The sequence below is a fragment of the Gavia stellata genome, chromosome 7 (assembly GCF_030936135.1).
Source record: "Gavia stellata isolate bGavSte3 chromosome 7, bGavSte3.hap2, whole genome shotgun sequence".
In the NCBI taxonomy this organism is placed as follows: Eukaryota; Metazoa; Chordata; class Aves; order Gaviiformes; family Gaviidae; genus Gavia; species Gavia stellata.
The window spans coordinates 45,075,538-45,097,618 of record NC_082600.1 but is presented as its reverse complement, the minus strand read 5'-3'; the positions used below and the strand labels follow the sequence as shown (position 1 = coordinate 45,097,618).

The window sequence follows — 22,081 nt, the reverse complement described above, 5'->3', positions numbered from 1 at the left end:
CTGATAATGTTGGTAGTCTAGCATTCCCTGAGTGCAGTAAGGCTGGTGCAAAATATCTATCCTTATTAGGTAATTTCCTGTGCTAACAGACAGTGCAGAAATATCCTCCAGCATATGAAATATAGTTGCATTCCACTTAAATAGAAGCCTCTCTGGGTAAAACACTACATTTTTAAACCCTCCAGTAGCTGCTTAAGCTATCTTTCAGTGTACGATGAATCAGATAGCATATCTTCTTTGTTCTGAATAGCCTTTTTAATAGACACACAATTTCCACATTAATCCTTATCACCTATTATCCAATTACCCACTTTAAGATTTGTGTATGTTACTGTTCTCCTCTGTTTGCACTGAATTTTACCATTGGGACTGTACTTTGCTTCTCCCCTTTTCCCCCACGTGGTTCTGATCATTTCCAGGCTGGTATCCAAGGGGGACCTTCAGAAACATCTCAGAGACAGAAGTGGGCTGTTTAGCAGCTTTCTTATTTCTAGGTTAAAGTCAAGATTTCATGGTATGAATAAAATAAGAATGAAATGCTTATGTATCAACTGATGCTGGTGAAATTCAGTTTGGGGCTTCAAGAGTTAATCTCCCATCATGTTCTTGATCTTATCCCATTGCTAATATGGTTTGCTTGTTGAGTTCCTTAGGGTGGGGAATGAGAGGAACTTGTGAGTGGCCTCTGGTTTTACCAGTGTACGAGGGAGGAAGTCTGTAGCGGCTGAAATTCCCCCTCACACATAGACCCAGGTGAGTGGTGAACAGGCTACTTTCAAAAGCAGAACCTGTGGCACACGGGCATAGATTGAAGGGGAACAACCCAGACAAAGAAACTTCACTTTTCCAAGATATTAGTAACTAACTGCAAAGCAAGAAGGCATTTTGCAGAATGAGAACGTTCTCCCCTTGTAGCAAGGCCCCACCCTCTACATCCTGCCCTGTGGCCCACTCACCCCTGCCCCTGCCAGGACCTCAATACAAAGGGCATTTGGTTCAGTGCAGCCAAATGCAAGTAAAACAGTGGGATAAAGAGAGGGGAGAACACCATGGGAGAAGAGGTAAAGCAAAATCTGTACAAGAAATTTCGGCACCTGACTGTTTAGATAGAAGTCTACAAATCTTGTTCTCTACTCACTGTTAAAGGCACTCTTCTGAGAGAAGTCAAGTCATTGCATGGGACATGCAATACCTTCTCCTTTTCCCCACTCACTTTCTCCTTGCAGGAGCTAGAAAAGAAAAGAAATCACAAGAAACAAGTAAGAGGACTGAGTATCTTTCACTGAATCATTTTGCTCTATTGCAAAGTTTATGAAAAAAGTCTCATGGGCTTAACTTCAGTCTTTTGTAGAAACCTAAGACTGTGTATTTGAAACTGCATACTCTTTTTTTCCTTTCTGCTAAGCGTTGCCACCTAATTCCAACACAGGATTATTATTAAAGCAAGTCTATGCCACTACACTGTCCTCACAGAAGTTGTCAGGACTGTGTCTCTGTGATACATCGTTAAACTGGAGAGCAGCACCATCGTTATGGTTCATCTACAGTGGGAAGCACATAGTCTTCCACAGAGCACTGCACCCATATGCTTGTTTATTGGTGGCAGGCCCAGGCTCTGGGTTGCTGATTATACAGTAAGCACCTGCCCATGGCAGATCTGGCTCAGGGCAGGCTTCCTGTTACAGCGCCGCAGCTCCCTGAAATGAGATTTATGCAAACTGGCTAAAAGCTGTGATGTCACAGCGCACTGATAGACCCAAGGGCTATCTCCCTTCTACAGACATTTGATAAAATCAGGAACTTCACATACAACTCGGGAAGAAGTTCACCTCAGAACCTATTAGGGCAAACTATGAAAACTTGTTAGGGTCCTTCTTCTATCCTGAGATCCATCACTGCAAAGGGACTTCACAGAGTCCGAGGATCTCACTTTTTTCTTTTTTTTTTTCTTCTTTTTCTTTTTCTTTTTGTTGTTTGTTTCATGTGATCTTTTCAAGTCAGTTATTCTGGATGTTTGAAAACTGAATTAAGAAAAATTCACTCAGAAGTTGGCTGAATGTTGCAAGCTTGCAAAATGGAAGGATTTCCCCTCATTCCCCCTGTAAGTATATGGGGTTTATTCCTAATATGGATCATTGGGCTTAGTAGCAAAAGGCAAAGTAAACCAGGTTTTATTATTTGAGAATATCTCTGTTTTGGTCTGTATTTGTAATGCCAGGAAGTTGGGCTTAGGTCAATACATAAAGCTAGTGACAACATTGCAATGAATGGGAAATTAACATTTCCTCCCTAAACTTGTATCTGATTTTGATCTCCATTTGTTTTCACAGATTAAATGTATGGTATTTTCATACAGTATGCGTATAGCAAGTCAGTACATTTTTTTCTTCAGTACTGGCTTTGTGATATAAGGCCGAGTCTTTCTTCAGGTTGTAATTCTTAATAATTTGGAGTCTCTGACATAGTTTATGTATTTAACTATCTACCAATATGTAAGGGAAGAGTTGCTGAATGCTGATTTTACATATTGCAGATTTTAGGACTCTCTGCTCTTTGCAATGATGGCATTTTAGTTTCTAACTTCAGCTTCTCTTGAATTCACTTGCTATGAAAAAGCAATTGCTGAATGAGGGGAAAAAACCCACAGCCCTTAACTGGGTCTTTCAATGTTTTCTCCAAGACACAATTTTTTCTGTATGCTTATGGGGCTGTTTCTATCCTTTCTTTAACTCTGAAGCATTGTTACAGTGCTGTAATTTACCGTACGGTGAGTTCGGAAATTATTAAGAACGTAATGTCACTAACCTGTTGTTCAGAAACAAACCTTAATGAGAAATCTCTAAGCAGAATGGGTAAAAGAGGCCCTAACTAGATTTTGTTAAGCTTGTAGAAGCTGAAGAGATGTCAGATAACGTGTTTTACTTAGCGTTTTATGTGGTAGATGACTTATGGTAATTGTTATATGTGTTTAGAAAACAGAAAGAGACAATGCAGATCCAAGAGTCCTTTTAACAAAACTTGTATCAAGTTTACTTTTTGTCTTGTCCCATCTAATGAAGGCTAAAGACATGTTTCCTTATCTTCCACCCAGAAAGATGGCCCTTTGAATTCCTTTCATGTTTGGTACCCATGTTGACTGAAAAAATATGTCTTATTTTTGGGAGACCCTTTATCCTAGCAGTTTATCATCAGCGTCCGTGAAATCCCCTCTCTACCCAAAGAGTGAGAAGACCGTAAAAATATTTTTTCTTTTTCTTAAATACACCAAGTTGCCCAGTGTATCTACTGTAAATACTGTCAGGATAGAAATCTGAAAAGAAACTGAGAAAATGAAAAAAGTACACAGAGATTTCTCAATACGTTACTTGTTGGGCTTAAAAAAAAAATGAAAAAGAAACCCAAACCTTGTCCTCAACTACCCCAGAAACCAGCATCTCCATTAAAAAAAAAAATAAAAATTGTTACTTTTCTGTCCACTCATTCACTCATAGACAAGTTTTCTGGACTCTTTTTTTCAGTACTGAATTCCAGTGCATACATTGAATAAATGGAGTGCAAATCTAACACAATCTGGCCCATATTCTAATTTGTGTTGCAGTTAATATCCTGGCTGAACTCTGTTCAGACGAATGATACAACAGGCAGTGAAAATACAATTACAGCTTACAGGAGCACTTGACAGGGTAATTTGGGTTTTATTTTTTTTGTGGTTAAAATGTCCAAAACTTAATAATTCTGTGTTCTGTACTTTCAAAATTGTTTTAAGTGCACCTTGAGCACTGCCAGTTAGAGCCCCACACTGCATCATTATAAATGTCTGTGCCTCCTGGGACTTTTTCAGAGGGGAGACATAAGCCTGTTTCTAGACGGGGGTTTCTGTGAAGCAATACTTCCCTCCTCTGCCCCTCCCATTTCAGTTGAGGGTGGGTCAGTAACTGCCTTCCTCTTGACTACGCTAGGAAACTCTTACCCTTCATTTGGAAAACACTGCTCAAATGGTTTAGGAGTACAGCATCTTTCTCTGAAGATTAGGAATTTTGTATGGAAAAGTTCTGCAAACTGGGCCCATGTCTTCCAGTGCATGATAGAATCTAGTTGTGCTACAGGGTGAAAAATTATTGTCAAACACCTTTGCCTAAAGAGGGCCCCAGCTAGATGCGAATTCCTAAGTAGCCACCTGTAGAAATCACAGCTTTGAATGGAAGTATATTTGTATGAGAGCGAAAATGCCCCATGGAAGCACTCTGTTCCACATAACTGCATTGCCAGCATGGTCCAGCGAGGCTGGCCCAATGAGTGATCATGCTAATATTTTTACTCATCTTTTCTAAAATAGTTATACTGTAATTTTTTTCCAAGGAAATACGTTAATTTGGGCCTTAAAACTTGTCTCAGCAGCACATCATTGGAAACTGTGTGGAATATTTCTGAATCACATGCCAGTGTATAGTTATGTCAGGATAACAAAAAAAGATCAGCATTTAGTGAATTTACAATCACCTGGAATCATCTGACAAAGTCTTGGTGAATAACAAGAATTTTCAGATTGCTATTCAGTTGAGTCCCCCGTATCTCTCTTAACCAATGCCAACCAAGCTTTCTCCAAGTAGTTTTATGGCTTTTCCCTTGATTTTCAGGGCAAAGAAGGAAAATGGAGGCAAGCCTCCATTTATCAAAGTCTGTGACAGATAAAGTATTGTTTGTTGACCTCTTGCTTGAGGTTGGAATATGGTTTTAGATAGCGTACTGCACCTCATGGCATGTAGGAAAGGAGATATCAACTTCAGACCACAGCTATGAGTTGCTAACAAAGCTTTCTGTCACTCTTTTACATGAAAACAATTGTTAGAAGAAATGGCCATTGACATCAGTTAAATATTAAATTGTAACATAAGCCATTCTTTGCTTTTTGTCAGGGGAAACAAAACAGTTGAGTGTCATGGAAGTGCTATTAGTAAGATGGTGAAATGGGTGTGTGGGTGGGGGGGTTCCAGAGAAGGACGAGGCAAGTGGGTAAAGATTGGTGCAAGAGGCTACAGCAGCACATGGTGAAACCTATTCTCTCTAACTAGAGAAAAAGCTTTTAATAAAACTTTAAAAAAACGAGAGAGAGATTAAAAACAGGTTCTTGGAAATAGTTTCTCTAATGAATAGAGGAAAATATCCCACCTTCCCATAGGATAAAGATAATCAGAGAGAATCCATGCTGTACTGTCTCCTTTGACCACCATCTGATTAAGTTTATGATACATAAACTTTTAAATATTTAATATATGTCTTCCCATATTAGTTACTGTATCCTTGAAGATCAGACACCAAGATGGAAAGTGGTGCCAGTTCAAGTCCTTTGTGGGGATGGATTGGTCCGGGTTGCATGAATTAACAAGGATATACACATACATATTTTATCAAATGGATCACTGAGCAGAGAACAAATTCAAGATTTTAAGTCCCAGACTTTCAAAACAGAGTACGTAAATAAGCCAATGATCTATGTAAAAGTGGAGTGGGGTTTAGATGTTGAGTATCTGTAACTCGCTCTGCAGTCAGCCAGATGGGTAAATATTAAGGGAATCACTTTTTTAAGAGTCTATTTAACACACCTTCCTTCAGCTCTGGTCATTGAATACACATCCGAACTTGTACAACTAGCTTTTGAATGGTAGAAATACTTCATTCTCAGCTCTCACATTGTGAGACACTATTGCCTGTTACAGTATATTGGACTGAAATTGGGGAGTTTGGAAATTTTTAGGGAAGAAAAAACAACAAAGGAAGAACACAACTAGGACAAGTCAAATGTTCTTTCCCATGCCTAAAATTTTTTATCTACTTTTGGACTGATGCTTGGCCTTCCTGCCAAGCTGTACTTCTGTAAAGATATGAGTGATAGCGCTTTTGTTGTAGCAGTGAAAATTTTATACATAGCAAATTAAGTCTAGATTGACAGGACACTGATTTCTTTAGAAAATTGTTTACTTTTGCCTAAATATTCATCAGAGCTACAACTTTTGATGCATTTAGATATGGAAAATTTTTATAATTCCAGTCAGTTTCTAGTATTTCAGTTGAAAAGAAACGATGATTTTTCTTTCAATTTATATACATTTATATGACTTTTTTAACCTCCATTTCTCCTAACTAGTATGATGTATGTTTTCCATTTGGATGTTGAGGTCTGTCTTTTCACAGAATGTGAATGCTTTCCTTTGAGTTATGACAAGTTAACAATTCTGAATATGAAGGCAAAAACTTCATACGTTCTTTCAAGTTGACATGATTTAACAGGAAGAATGTATTTATGGAAAGGAAATGAGGGTGCAGGGTGAATTAATTTGCAAAGATAATGAAAAGTAGAAATTCCATTCTGAACTTTATCCTGAAGAAAGCAAAACACAATCTCATTACTTTTCCTTGTCAGAGATCAGAGTACACCACAGGTCTAAGGAATGCGTATGAGTGAATGCATATAATCAGTCACGGTTAGAGAGAACACAAAGAAAATATGTAGACAAAAACCAGAAGCATCAGAGAGAATCCATGCTGTGCTGTCTCTTTTGACCACTCCTCTGAAATCTGGAAAATAGGTTTAACTTCCCATTAAATCTCTGTGTAGATGAAGGGCAATTCTGTTGGAATCATATTGATTTGGAAAGGGAGACCGCACCTACATCCTCTGGAAACCAGAAATACGAGGAGTCCCTTCACTGGTATCCCTGCTGGGGATACAATTAAAAGATTATTTGCTCCTTTTACTTCGTCTTTGCCTTAGATTGTCTTTATTGTGGATTATAATTTTCTCAAGATTTCCCCAAAACAATCATCCACCACCACAGATTACATTGGGAGCTGACAGCCAGGCAATGGATTTGCTCCTGAGGCTTTGAATATTCCATGGATGTGATGCCCAGTTAGTGTGTATTCTGGAAGTCACAACACTTTAGGCAGTCTTACCAGTGCATTTTAACATGATACGCTGATACAGCACGCAGCTGCTACTAAGGATCTAACGAGGTCCAAAGGAATTTCTACAAACATTTTCTATTCTTTTGTGTTCTAACATCTTAATCCTCTGGGAATAAGTCCCTCTTTTTCTTGATCTAATTTCTTCAATGTCATCATAGAAATCACAACCCTAGAAAAGGACAATCTTTAAATCCCAAAATTCCAATAGAATGAACTGAAGGAGTTAACTAGAAGAATTAAAGAGTAGAGTTAATGAGCAATGGTAACTCTGATGTAGTTTTCACCAGACAAAAAGAAAATCTTTTCCTTTTGCCAGCTGCTTATCTACTACCTCCATCTGGATTTTAATGGCAGCTGCTGCCTTAGGTTGCATGTTCTCGATCAGTCTATAGGAGGAGGAAAAAGAGAAGCTCGCCTGCATTTCTGGCATGTTGTCACTGTAGCCCAAGCTTACAAAAAGCTGGTGTTCCAAAAATGAGACAGATTTATGGAGGGAGAGAAAGATTTGGGACATACAGACAGGCATATGAATATATGAACATAAAAAATATGTCCATCATGTAAGTTATCATGTTGTTTTAAATATTTGTCCTTTTCTTTAAAGTTACTTACGCTGAAGTCATTAATAGAAGAAAAATGTTTCTATTAGTACCTCCTAGAAATAATTTCCTTTCAGAACAAACCACAGGAAGGTGTTTGAGTTCTACATTACTGTTCACACTGTAAGAATTTGTTCAGATGGGAAGAAAATATTGCAACGAACTTAATTGGACAAAAGTTTAGCAAAGCCCTGTGAAGGACATTGCCCTGCTCTAACTCTTCATTTTGGAAAAAGACAAACCAAATGTTAAATGAAGCAACAGAATTGTGCACAACTAATAATAAACAGACCACCTTTGCTGAAACAACATAACATGTTAAACAATATTAACATTGGAGTACTAGGAGTGAGGAGGAAGACAAGTGGGAAAGTTGCCTTGTGTCACCTTGTTTTAAGAAGAGAGAGAAGACTTTAATTCTACAGCTAAGCATCCAATAGGTCACAACTCAATATCTGCCACGCATTTGGACTTTTAAAGTCTTCTCTGTGCATACATAACAGCCCTGTGCAGCTGATTTGAACCAGCAAACATTTACAGTTCATCTTGGCCAAGAACTGAGAGAATGTTTTTATGCCCTCAGTCAACGTCATTACCCTCCTACAAACTGCCACCATTTAGTAAGACCTCCTAGAAACACTTAGAATAACAATGCTTAGGCAAGACAAGTATCTGTTTTCTCTTTTCTGTACAGGAGGAATAATAATAATAATAAATGCCTGTTACTACCAAAGAAAAGGTTTCCACACGTGCTGGTGTGATGGCATCCTGGCTTGGGCCTGATGTCCAAGATAGCTCTCTAAGTACTATCTGCAGAAGGCTGGAGGCCAGGATGTTAATAACTTGTGTAATACCATAGGACAAGTTCTGCTACACAGACTGGGTCTAAGGAGATGGATTACTCTTTTTTTTTTTTTTTTTGCAAACCAGTGTTTGGTGTCAAGCATTTTATTTCTGCTGATTCAATAAGAACTTGAAGCCTTCCCCTTCTTTCCCTAGGCAATATAAAATGTGTTGGCATCTCCCCTTCATGAACTATATGAATAATTTTGAAGGGATTTGTGTCAGCTTATAGTTCTAAAAATTCCTCTTCTCTTTACAGCCCTCTGAAGATATGGTACCCTATGAGTCAGACCTCTACCGACAGCCCCATGACTATTACCAATATCTCAACAGTGATGGAGAGAGTCATGGTGGTAAGTTAAAAAATACCTCTGTGGAGCATAAAGTCTCATGGGATACCACAGGAAGGAGATTTAGGACATTCAGGAAGAGAACAAACATGTTGCTGTGATATATAATGTATAGGCACATACTTTCAAATCAGAAACCAACAATATTTTATTCGGCTTAATGGCACTGTTCCAACCCAGCAACTGCAACACGGTTTCCCTGAAAGAGAATTTTAGAAAGCACTGAATGATGCAAGGAGCTTCCAGGACATTCAGTGTATTGCCAGGAAAGTGGGATCTCTATCCTTCGTTATCTTCACTGTGTTTTTACTTTCCTCTGCAGATCAAAAGCACTCTGCTCGTTTCAGAACTCTGAGGACACGGATTTTCAATACTGTATTTCTCTTCTTGTGTTCCCACCTCCAATTCCTGTTTGACTTAGCTCCTAAATACTCTATTTGTCCTTTCATTATAATTATGTTTCTTTGGTATTTGGCCTTTTTAAACTCCATATATTTCTCTCCTTCTTTTGATCTCTCCTGCATGCTGCCACACCTAGCTTTAACTTTCACTCTTCCTCCAGTACACCCAAGTACTTCCTCTCTCTAAATCTATGTAAAGCTTCCTTGTAGCTGTTTGTATGTAAATGCTAGCTCAATATAAAAATACTGTATGATTATTTATTGCTTCAATTTACATATGTGATTTCAAGGCCTTGGTGTCTTTATATTTTCATGTTGTCTGGGCACTGGACTCTAAGTCAATGCAGAGGGGAGAGTCTCGCTTTGTGAATTTTGTCTCCTGTGCAATACAATGGTCCAGCAACACCACCCTGGAAATATCAGAGTCAATATTGACTCAGGAAGGAAAAGCACCGTTCTACTGTATCACTCGTGGCAATCCCTTCAGATCCTGGAGTTTCCCTAAAAGACTCCCACTGATAGAGCAACTAGAGCCATCAGTGCTTAATTTAAGACATCTAACAACTTCACAGCATAGCACTGTTCTATCCGTGGCAACAGAAGCTACCTTAAGGGTCAGCACGTTACAGAATAGGATTGTTCTGGGCATTTAACTGAAAAAGAGTCCTACCTAAATTTGTTCTCTACATTGCATTCAGGAAACACCTATGATTTTCTTAAGACCTGGAGACAAAGAATTAATTCAGTTTTTGTAAGTTATCTCATGGCATCTGTCAAGTCACATTAATCAAACGCAGCAAATTCCACATGGAAATTCAGGGTTTTTACATTATAACCTGTACCTGTTTACACACCCATAAAATGAGGATAACATTTATTATCTCAAAAGGCAATTGTGACAATTAAACAATAAATACAAAAGATGCCATGTAGGAAAAAGCACAGGGAAATAACTTTTCTGTCATTAAATCTAGGCTACCTCAAGCAACAACATCCCTTTATCTTTCATAATCTTATCATCCCAGCTGGTTTACTGCTCATTTTTCTGTTGGAAGGCTGTTCCTAAGCTACAATGCTCAGATCATTAACACGTTTTTATTCATCATAATGAACACAACAAAAACTCAAAAGTCACCTATGTGGGTTATGGCCTAAGTAGTACCTAAATACCCACTTTGAACAGAAATTTGTCTCTTCCTAAACTTGCGTTGCACTTCTCCTAAAGACCTCCCAAAATTTTTTTTTTTCATGTTTTAACTCCTACAGTAAGTGGTTATGGAAATGGCAACTTAATCCCATCCTGCACATTTCAATCAAATTTTTATTTATGAAAGCACCTGTTGGTTGTGTCTAAATATCTAATATGCCCTATGCTTTCCTGAATTGCTCACAGTCCAAAAGAGCAATCAACAACCAAAGAATACAAAGGGAAGTGAAAAACACAAATTAACACATTTTGCTTCTTTCCTATAAACATTGAGAAACCCAGCTTTGGCTTTTGTTTTGTTAACATGAGAAAAGTAGTGGGTCTTGAGAAGAGCCATGGAAGAGCAGGAAAGGGATGTCACAAACTGCTTTTAGAAATATGTGCTAAGTGTTCAGAACAATGTGGGTAAAAGCACAATGATTGAAAAATGACAGAGAAAATGGATAAATAAGGTGCTGCAGTGATAGCAGTGAAGTGAAAGAGTTGAGAACATGATTAGATGAGAAAAAAAGAAGAAATAAGTAGGACAGAATTGTGAGAGAGGAGTTTAGCTTGGGGTACAGTGAGATCACTGGCAACACATAAAAAATAATTTTGCAGGTCTACTCAATAACACTACGGACCTCAAAGAAAAGCTACCACATAAAGTAAATAGATACTACAAGACCGAATACTACTTCTGACTTTGCAGATAAGGGACTGCTAAAGAAATAGAAAGTCTTGCTCAAGTGTCAGACTACCTCTCTCTCACTGCTAGCAAATTAATTTTGTGAAAGGGAGATGGCAATAGCTTAATCTGTAGATCTGTGCTACAGGCATTACTGTCACTCTTCTAGAACACAATGCTGAAGGCAACCCTTACGCCATGTTTACATGAGTAGGCAGTAAAGTGCACACAATAGTGTGTCATTAATTTAATATGTAGAACATTGCCAGTAAGTGAACACTAAATTTAACAAGTAAAAACACACCGTAAAAATATGCATATGTTCATCACAACATGCATTGTTTGCTTTTATTTTGTACACTGTAGTTTATTTTGTAAACACTGTAATAAACACAGAGACACAGTCATGCAGGACAGAAGCTACTTGAAGTGATCGTGTATTAATCCATCACCCTACCCTGAGCTTGCATGCTAGTAAGTCTGTAAATGTAATACAGCATATTTTGTAACACTAATGCAATCTTAGTAATTACAAAATTCCACTGCAGCCTTGTCTCTAAGTTATTACTAACATTACTGGTTTAGTAAAAATCACTTTTTGTATGAAGCTGAATGCTGACCCTTGTTCACTTTGTTGCTAGCCTCATAGAACTTGCTAGATTTCATGATTTGGGATTTCATTTTCATTCCACCTCCTGAAATAATATGATCATTTAAGAATCTCGGCTTTGATTTTGTTAGGATTTTAGCCCACATAGAAGTGGAGGAAAGTCCAAACATGTGAACCTTAGTCTTAAATGCTATATGGAAAACAGAAAGAACTCTGAACTTCATTAAAAATTCCCCTCACTTCAAAGCTATACTCATGATTTGCTGGGGCCTGACTCATAGATTTTGGAACATTTGGCATTACTAAAATCACGAAGTTTGTAAAGTGAGACCTAATGAGAATCTACTGTTGTTATAGATAAGACTGCTGCGCTGCCTAGGAGCACAGCATTTTAGTCAACAGAGTGTGATTCTGTAAGGAATCAAGACATTCGTTTTCCAGTGTCCTTCAATATTTTTTTCATTTCCTCTATGTGTTTTTTCTTGGCTTGTTTTTTCAGATGAGCGAAACACAGTGGGAACATCTAAACTATGCAATGTGGTACTGTGCAAGAAACCCTCTCCTAGTTCAAAATGAGTTGGAAAATCTGTACAGCACAGAGCAGAACCACTCAGAGACACCAGCTCAGACCTCACAGACATGTCAACACAGTCGTCTCCTTAAATCGGGCAGAGGGCTGTGCTGACAGAGCTGTCACGTTTCCGGTTCAAGCGCTGGCTCATGAATTTCTGCATGGTTTTGCACTGTGTAATGCAGGTTTAGCCTGTTGCTCCACTTCATAACAAATACCTTCCTTAAGCCTATTTCATATTCTAACTGCTGGTTCTAACATTATGCATCTATTAAAACAGGAGAAAAGCAATTTACATTGGTCAGAAGATGACTGAAAAAGTTCAGTTATGTTTTCTCACTTGTAGAGTGAGAATCCACCTCCACAGTGAACATTAACACAATGCCTTTAGGTCCGCTATTGCTTCCCAACAGGCTAACATCCTCTCTGTCATGGGAGGGAGTTCAGAATTCATGATTGTCCTTCCTCTAACCTTTCACTACATACAAGACCAAAACAAACATGATCTCCATGTCTCTGTAAGAGAGAATTTTTTTCACATCCTCTTTCACTTCACATGAAATTTCTCATAATGACTCCATTGTGTAGCTATAACTTGGCTTTTAATGACATTTTCCTTTACCCAAAGAATAGACACTTTCCATTTCTAGAATTTTTCTCTCCTTTCTTTTTTCTTCTTTCCACCTTTACGTTTTTGGAAAAGAACAGAATTGCTATGCATTACTTACATAACACTTTAAAGAACATAGAAGTAAATAGCAGCTGATAATTCTAATAACTGCAGACACAGATATTTAGAATTTTTTTGTATTTTCATGTGCAATAACTCAACCAGCGTGGTTAACTGCAAAGGGGCTTGTGGAAACAGAATTCAGAATTTCTCTTTTAATGTAATTAAAACAATATTGTTTTTCCTAAGTATCACTGTGAAATTATAGATAATTTAGAAAGGAAGAAGGACTTTTCCTCCTGACAGAACTTGAATATTTAGACATAAGCTTGTGTTGAAGTAATTTCTGACATAGATTTATTTTGTAATGTATTAGTATTATGTGGCCACTGTAAGTCTCTAAAATTGTGCTATTAGTACTATTCTACTACAGTATTTTTACAGCAGCACCTAATTCCATAAAAAAGGAATTCAGTAATGACTAGGCTAAATATTACATAGTGATTAACTGAATATGCATAAATAGTGCTCCATAGGTTAACTGATTTGCCAAGAAAGAGTTTAAAAGAACAGTTCCAGAGACAGCAGGAACATTGTCATAGACTCTAAAAAATGAAGAGGTATCTTGACACATAAAAACATGAATGCTGATAAAAAAATATTTCAGAAGAATCAAAAGCAGGCCACTTGGAGCATGCACAAATACTCATGGCTATGCATGTTGGAAATGTACTGTGTTCTCTCCTGATCACCATAGTTACTACTAGTGAGACATTCGACAGCTGAAGACCTGCCATTGACAGCCTCAGAGACTTTTCCCTGGGCTTTGTTATCCTCACAATTACGCATTGATCTCATTTGCTGTAGTAGATTATCAAAGACAAGGAGTCTTTGAGAATATACATTGCCATCTGACAGAGAACTTTCTGCACAAGGAGCAGAGCCAGATCATTCTAAGGAACAAGAGTATAGATTACTCCTGCAGTGTATTCTCAACAATTTATTATATAGGGCTGCCCGTGGTATATGGGGCCTCAATGGTTGGCTCTACTTAGAGAGATCTGCAGTAATTTAACCCAGAAAAAGCATGAGTCAGTGTGGCTCAGTCTTCCAACTAAACAAAAAAGTTTCAGATTGAAAGTGCCCAAAGCCTCCTACCGGGGCACAGCCTTAGATGACCTGTGGATTCAAACTCACACACACTCTGCCATTTCCTGGGTTGAGCAGATGCGAATGTAAAAGTACGTGGGTACTTTGCACCCATAAACCCCACTTTTTTACCAGAGAAAACAATTTTTTCCTCTAGCACTGCAACATGAAGAAGTGCTACTGTGCATTATAATTACAACTTTGAGCTATAAAATCCATACATAGCCGGCAGAAAGTGCTACACAACAAAGCAAAGAAATTACAAAGTAATACAGCAGCTCCCTGGGTGCTTCTATAAGCACCTTTCCATCCCTTTCATATGCAGTGACATGGTTTATCCATGAATCAGAAAAGCAGGAAGGACAAAAAAGTAAGCACTGGTGTGGTAAATGGTCTGATAGAGCCTCCACATAAATTTCTGTAGGCCTGAGCCGTAACGGCAGCTAAAAGAGCTTATAACATCTCAGATACAACTATGTTTGGTATAAACATATCAGTGGTTCCCTCTAAAGGAAGCCACATTCAAAGTCACTACCCCAGATTTCAAATCCTCAATGAAATTAGCCCTAATTGTTTGAAACATAAGTGGGGAAGGGTGAGGAGACAGAAGCGGAGAGAAAGAATGAAACTGGTATTTAGGAAAAAAATACTCACAGAACATTAGTATCCAGATAGTGTCATAAACAATAACATCATATTTCAGAATAAGATGATTGTTCCTCTGTAAATTCAGTACAACTACACTTGGAACAGCATGTTCAGTTCTGTCCATTGCATTATCAGAAGGATGTCAACAGCTGGGAGGGAGCTTGGAGAAATGCACAAGTATGATTAGGGGGGTGAATATACTGATTAATATTGAAAGACTGAGAGCTAAATACATGCAGCTGGGTTAAGCAATAATTAGGAGTAGACTGTAAAGAGTACATGATAGCAACCTGAAAACATGTGAAGGGTAGGACAGAAATGATTTACAATAATACAAGGAAAGAAAACTCAGACTAGTAAGATATAAATTAGAACTGTTACGCTGAATATCATAAAAGAAATTTAAGCCATGCATAAAATGATGCATGAAAAGTTAAACTATGGAAGATTAATTCCTAGCTCAGTGAAAGCAGAGGATGCGATGTTGACTTTGATTTTAAAAAACAGAATGCACACAAATATGTGCATAATTATGCATGCAGCTACTGTATGTAAGAGAGAAATAGAATTTGCAATGCTTCACATTTCCTCTAGTAGATTTCAAATTTTGAGCAGCAAATACGAAATTCTAAAAATTTTGGAGGCTTTTACTAAAAAAACAGAAATCTAAACTGAGACTTATATGGAATTTCATTTCAAAAGTAAATAAGTCAGAAAGCAGTATAGTGGTTATCCGAATACTTTTTTATGTTTTTTGAAAAAATCTGAATTATCAGAGAAATTTCAAACATACTAAAGAGATAACAAAGGTAGAGAAAGAGTCTGCATCAGAATTTAGCCTCACTGTAAGCAGTGTACAGAAGACTGCCACAACAGTTTATTCTTTTATTCTCTAGTATTGGTACTGAAAAATGTGTGATATACCAACACATGATTGCAAGAAACATCTAGGAAAATGCCATGCCTTTTCTGCAGCATTCCTGAAATTTTGCTAGTAGATTAAAATAAAGACTGAAGATAACTGCAGAATGATCTGTAATTTTTCTCCATGTCCTCATTTCCATGCCATGAGGAAGAGTGTAACAAGAATATGACAATATGCAAATCAGTAGTATTTGTTGCCTAAAGAATGAAAATGTAAGGTTGTTATGGTATCTTCTTGAGAAAAGTGGCAGCATTAATGTCTTTTGCATCTTGTGCTAAATTATCATTGAAATCCATCTCTCCATCTAAGAGTATTCTCCTAACTAAAGTGGCCTAAGTATGACTTTCCAGCCACAGGCATTTATGAGATTAGGAAAAGAAACCTTACAGGGATCTATATAGATTGTCACCAGAGACATACAGGTCAGCAGGGATGGTGTGAAGAGGGCGGAAAGGACAGTGACAGGAGTAGGAACCAAGGAAAGACAGGTAAATGCCGCATTTCTTAATCTTGTAATGACAGACAATCTGTTTTTATTTTCTTTAGATCATTACTGGGAATATCATCCACACCACATGCACAGTGAGTTTGAAACCTTTGGAGACAATCACTTCACAGAACTGCAGAGTGTACAGCCTCCCCAGCTGCAGCAGCTGTACAGGCACATGGAGATTGAACAAATGCATGTCTTGGATTCTGCAATCCCAACCACACACATCGGACTCAACCATCAGGTATGGTTACCAAGCCTTACTCAGAATTTAGGATGATTGTTAAGGATAAGGAAAATAATGCATCAGGGAGTGCATACTCTTATATGAAAGAGATTGCTGAAATGAACTACACAAATTCTTACTGCAGAAGCATTTGATATAAAACTCTTCATTCTCACGACAATGTGGCTTAAGCATTCTTTTTATCTGGATAATGAGGAGTCATGTTCCTCAAACTGTGCCTAAAAAGATAATTGCATTTTGTGGAGGTTTTTGAAATTTCAAAATTTTTTTTAATTTGGAATGAAAATCAACTGTTTTGAAATTCTGCAGAGGAACTGGACCTGAGAAGCTATGCATTGTCATAGCAAGGGTATCCATTCTAAGCCTCAAAGTAGTAGGAAAGTTTTAAGTATTTCCAAGCAACCCTGACAATTTTACGTGACCTGTACAAGAAATGCTAACAAAGACAAGTCACTGGTATTTTTACCACAGTGAAACAGGCTGAGGACAACCTACTTGTGTTTTTACCTGAAAGTAAATAAGCCATGAGCCAAAACACACTGTCTGGTCTCTGTTCAGATTTTACATGAAGCCAGTCATCTCCCTGTAAAAAAAGATACTCCACTGTGCAGTAAAGCCAGTCACCAAAGTGCTAGTGAATTCTCACTGAAGCTGAAATTGTAAGGGGTTCCATGGCACTGCAAAGTTACTAAGCAAAGTGGGTGTGGAGATCACTTTTAACTCTTGATCCTACAAGAATATGCCCGAAGTCATTACTGGCAGCAATAAGAAAGCCGGGTGATCTTGTGCTAAGGAGTTTCCCAAGGCAGGCAAGCTACATACAGTGTGCTGAATACAAGCAGAGTAGGACTGAGGTCAGAGAAAAAAGTGTTTGCTGATTACAGTGCTGCATATAATGGTGCCATTGCTGAAGTTTTGTGAGAGAAACTGTATGCATGGAAGTTGTCATTTTGGGCTTCTTTGATCAAAGCAAACTGAAAATGTATACAAATACTGTATTAATCAAAAATTAAGAAGGAAAAAAATGGAGTGAATAAGTTAACACTGTCAACAGGAAACTGACTGACTGCAAGCCATCAAACTTTTCACCTACTACTCAGAAAAAAAATCAGGAATAGAATATACGGTGTAGATACAAAGAAAGAATTAGGAACAGAAAGTTACAAATATAAAAAAAGGCTTCATGGAACAGCAGTCTGTGGGAAGCTTCAAGTTGTTTCAGTTGCTCACTGCAACTGCTAATACGTAATGACCAACCGTTACCCCCAACCAAAGGCAGAGAGTAAAAATTAGCCCCATTATGAATGTCTTTGGAAGCACCACCAAAAAACCAAGAGAGGGTGCTTCTGCTTATCCCACTTCATTGTACTCAGTAATCGTCTTTCATTTCAGGTCGAAAGGCAGAGAATTAATTTTGGTGGTGCAATTTTTGATAAAGAGCACTGTGCTCTCTCTGCCCCACCCCATACCAAGCTGCAGAGGATACTAGTAGGTAGAATTCACCACTACCCTCCTCTTCCTTACCAGCTGGGGATCTTTGGCTTTTTACTTCAACCTACAGTAGCTCATGCAAGTGGTAGTCAGCATGTTCTGAGGTTCAGACTCTGATGTGTCTCAGCCACAGTCCTTGGCAACACATGCTATTATTCAAGGCATTTTCAAAGAAACAGAAGCAGGAAGCAAGCTTTAATCCTCCACTGAATTTGCCAGTTACTAACTGCACCCAAGCTTGTCGTGCAATATCAGAGTTACAGTTTGCAAATAAAGGAAGAACATGCAAAGATATTTATTCTATTTTCTGTTGATGCCACATTATTTTGTGAAATCAAATTTGAGGTTCAAGCTGTTCTTGGACGAGATTTCTTTAAAAGGTTTTGTTAGCCGGCCAACAAGTGGTCTCACCAAATAACAGATTAAGAAAAGAATAGTCATTCTGAAGGGAGAATGAAAGAAAAGGTTGGAAAACTGTGAAGAGCTTTAGAAAGAGGAAAATCACAAATGGATACCACAGACCCTGAGACAACATCAGAATATGGAAAGTAGCTGGCAGTTTCTTAAGCTTTCTCTCTCCAGAACTGTATTAGTAACCTGGCTCTTTCGAACACGCTAGCAGGTCCTCTGTGAGTCTGTGTAACATAACTGTGGGACACTGTATATATTGACCTATGTTGAGTTTCAGGCGCAAAGTAAGTGTAAGCAAAAATACAGCAGATAGGGAAAGTGGGGACAGTGTGGGGGAAGCTTACTCAACTCCCCAGGCTGGCCTCTGCAACTCCCTTTGCTTGTGATCCACCGTCCCCCCTCCCTCATCCACAGCACTCTCCCACCGTCCCCCTCCAGCCCCAGAGGAAGGGTTTCCTTACTCCCACACCACCCCCCAACACACTCCAGGTTTCCACAACCTATGTCTCTGCAGGGCCACCAATCTCTGTTCCCCTCCCCTGTAAGACATTGTCCCACCCTCTCATTCCCCTTCCCCCATGGCAGAGGCTCTCCCTTCCTTCCTACCCCTAAGGCCGCAGCTTTCTTAACTGTAAAACCCGAGAGGTGACTCTGTGGTGAGGGCTGAAGTTTCACTCTTGGGGATCTGACAGGAAGCTTACACACACTCTTACCCAATCCTGGCCTTCCTGCCAGATCTGCTCCAGCCAATCTGCCAACTCATTAACCGCCAGCTGCTGCACCCCAAAACCAGCCCTTTGCACACTTCTTATTGGGACATTTGAAGTTGGTGCAAAACTCATCTGAAAAGCACCGCTCGGCAAAGGCTGACATGGGGTGGGTGGTGAGATTCATGAGCACCCACTCCCCGCTTCAGTGCCTAAGGTCCCCTGGGAAGGGAATCAGGCTCAAGACGTCCTTTCTTGGTGGAGGGAAGGAAGAGCAATTCAAAAGGAGCTCACCTTCCAGGACTACTGATCTGGCCCATTTCATGAAAACCACATCCTGTATGCTGCTGGGTTTGGGCGATGTTGGGTTTGTTGTTTTTTTTTTTATGTAGGAATTGGGTTCTTACTCCTTGCCCCTCAGACTGATCTGTTTCTCATTCTTAAGTAAGAAGCTGCAGTAATTCATGGCAACTGGTCACGATCCCTAACAAACCAGACAGCAACTGAGAATTTAGAGAGCTGAGGTATATTCCCTACTGCTCCTGACAAGAACTCTATATAAGGGCAAAAGAATTTAGCACAAAAACTGGCTTGCTAGCTTTGCAGATGAGAAATCCCCATTAATGGGGAGTTTTCAGATAGCCACTTAGGAAAAGAGAATATGAGCCAATATGATGTAACCTTTATCTTAGTGCTAAGGCTATTTCCCTCCTCACAGGGGAAATTCAGGACAGGAAGCTGACAGACCCGTGTAACCCTGTCTCCAGGGTTGGATGCAGTCCTGTAGGGATTCAGTGCTGTCAGAAGGTACTGTGCCTGAGAAAGGAAGAAGACAGCAGAGCCAAGGCCAGTCAAAGCAGCCATGCTAAGACAGAACTGTTCAGCTCTTTCAAATTTAAAAGAGGAGTTCCAGAAGGTCTGTGTTAGGAAAAAAGTTGTTCTCAAAAGCAGTTTTACACTGGGGATAGGCAACAGGGATCGGAAACTCATTAGGAAGAATGCTAGCTCTGGGAAGGTATGGGGAAAGAGGGGCCATATCACTTGCATAGGATATAACATATGGGAAAGTTCTGACTTTCACAACCTTATTCCTCCTTCCCTCTTGTAAAGATGCATTTTTGTACATGTGTAAGTGTTGACTGTGAGCTGGAAGTGTTTCTTAATTGCATAGTATTTATTATAAACAACAACAACAAAGTCACTCAGTATTACCCTAAAACAATCTCGTATACCTCTGATTTTCTCCCCACTTTTCTCTGTAACTCTCCCCATGGCATTTCTTTTTTTTACCTCAATGCCCCACTCTCTATCACTACCTCATCCCTCTACTACTCTTTTCTCCCAAAGGTGTCCTATTTGCCCCGGATGTGCCTACAGTACTCCTCTCCACCGCAGCCCAGTTCTGATGAGGAGGACATAGAGAGGCAGAGCCCCCCGTTGGAGGTATCAGATGGGGAGACTGATGGTGTGGACCCTGGGCCTGGAATTATGCATGGAGAAACAGGTCAGTGAAGACAGAGGGACTTTGTCAAGCTATGTGCTGAGCAGCTGTTACATCACCATGATGATAATGAATAAAACGGTAGAATTGCTGTGCTAGTATTTTATCCCACTGACAAAGCTTCACTTTCCCTGACTCTTGCACTGTCCTGTCCTCCAAATCTTTTATGACCATAACTGTGTCTATATTTCAAATCTCATTTCTTCACGTACTCCCACTTCCTCCCTCTGCTTCCTGAATGGAAATGGCTTCTGCCATTTCTACTCCAATTTCCATTAACAGATGGGATAACCAAGGCAAGAAGATCAAGGAACTGATTTTTAAAAATACTTAACTATGTTTGCTCAGTACCTGAAAGTCAGGTTCTGTATAACCTGCCCAAATTAGCTTCAGATCAGTTTCAAATTAGCAATGTTTTTCAGTTATCTTCAAATTAGCAAATTAATTTCAAAACAAGGGTTTCACCTTTGGAATTCCTTATTCTTGTTTTTTCTTCTTGGCACATCAATCCACACTATGTCCTCACAGTGTAACACAGTCTATTGTTATAAATATTGCAAACTGAAGAAGTTTTGTGACTGACAAGCTAGCTGAAACAGTTATATGAATTATATACGTTCTGCTGTTTCACCAGGAACTACACGCTAATACTAATGCTCCACTGCCTTTCTTCTCTGACTCTCACACAGGCAGCAAGAAAAAGATACGTCTGTATCAGTTCCTTCTGGACCTTCTTCGCAGTGGAGACATGAAGGACAGCATCTGGTGGGTGGACAAGGAAAAAGGTACTTTCCAGTTCTCCTCCAAACACAAAGAAGCATTGGCCCATCGCTGGGGCATCCAGAAAGGTAACCGCAAGAAAATGACCTACCAGAAGATGGCACGGGCTTTGAGAAACTACGGCAAGACAGGGGAGGTCAAGAAAGTTAAGAAGAAGCTGACGTACCAGTTTAGTGGAGAGGTGATGGGAAGGGGGGTCACTGATAGGAAGCATTATCCTCACTGAGGCCACGGGACCCTAAGCAAGAAAAATATTAAGACCTCCTGGCTGGATACCAGCAGAGGAGATGGACGCATCTTTCTCTTTGCTTCCTGTGCCCCCTTCTCTGCCTTTAAACGGCCTTTACCATCAGATGTTTCTGGTACGAATTCCCTTCTTCAGCATCTGAGAATCCTAAACGTGACAGAATTCTTTGCTTCCATCCTACAAGTTGGACAAAGTTGGGAAATTTAAACAATGTACAAATATATTATTGTCAGGAAAGATTTTTTTTGATTGTATTGTAACTAAAGAATACAGCTGATGAAGTTTTGCCTTCAAAGATGGTGCTGTGTCGTTCACAGTGACACTGCATTAGCTTACAGCTTTCAAACTAGCATTAATACAGGCTCTGCCGCAGCTCTCAAAACTAGAGAGAAGTTTGCAGATCTTGGAATGATACTCGTTCTTTTAAATAGTAATAACATGTACATATTTAATAAAATTTGATATAATGAAGTTCTTGTGTTTGCATAATAAATGATTACTTCACAAACAAATCTCATGGGCATTCCATTATGCAGGTACAGCTTATGTGTGGTACCTGAACAAAAAGCACACTGGGTTATAGGGCTTTATCCATCTGTCA

At 39.1% G+C, this 22,081-nt stretch overlaps 1 protein-coding gene across 2 annotated transcripts; it reads left to right on the top strand.

Annotated features, from left to right (window-relative positions):
- Positions 1–1,996: 1,996 nt before the first annotated feature.
- On the top strand, positions 1,997–21,777 carry SPI1 (Spi-1 proto-oncogene). 2 transcript variants are annotated; one of them, XM_009807847.2, is made up of 6 exons: positions 1,997–2,101; positions 2,368–2,370; positions 8,668–8,761; positions 16,153–16,340; positions 20,300–20,456; positions 21,143–21,777. In XM_009807847.2, the coding sequence occupies exons 1-6, from the start codon at positions 2,057–2,059 to the stop codon at positions 21,457–21,459; spliced, it is 804 nt and encodes a 267-aa protein (XP_009806149.2). In that variant the 5' UTR covers positions 1,997–2,056; the 3' UTR covers positions 21,460–21,777. The 2 variants fall into 2 exon arrangements, with proteins under 2 accessions (XP_009806149.2, XP_009806150.2); XM_009807848.2 differs by lacking the exon at positions 2,368–2,370.
- The last annotated feature ends 304 nt before the right edge of the window (positions 21,778–22,081 follow it).

Excerpts from the sequence above, each read along its gene's own strand:
- SPI1 (XM_009807847.2), top strand. The coding sequence starts at position 2,057 with ATGTTGCAAGCTTGCAAAATGGAAGGATTTCCCCTCATTCCCCCT. Across the intron at positions 8,762-16,152 it reads TGATGGAGAGAGTCATGGTG|ATCATTACTGGGAATATCAT; the intron begins GTAAGTTAAAAA and ends TATTTTCTTTAG. Across the intron at positions 20,457-21,142 it reads AATTATGCATGGAGAAACAG|GCAGCAAGAAAAAGATACGT; the intron begins GTCAGTGAAGAC and ends ACTCTCACACAG.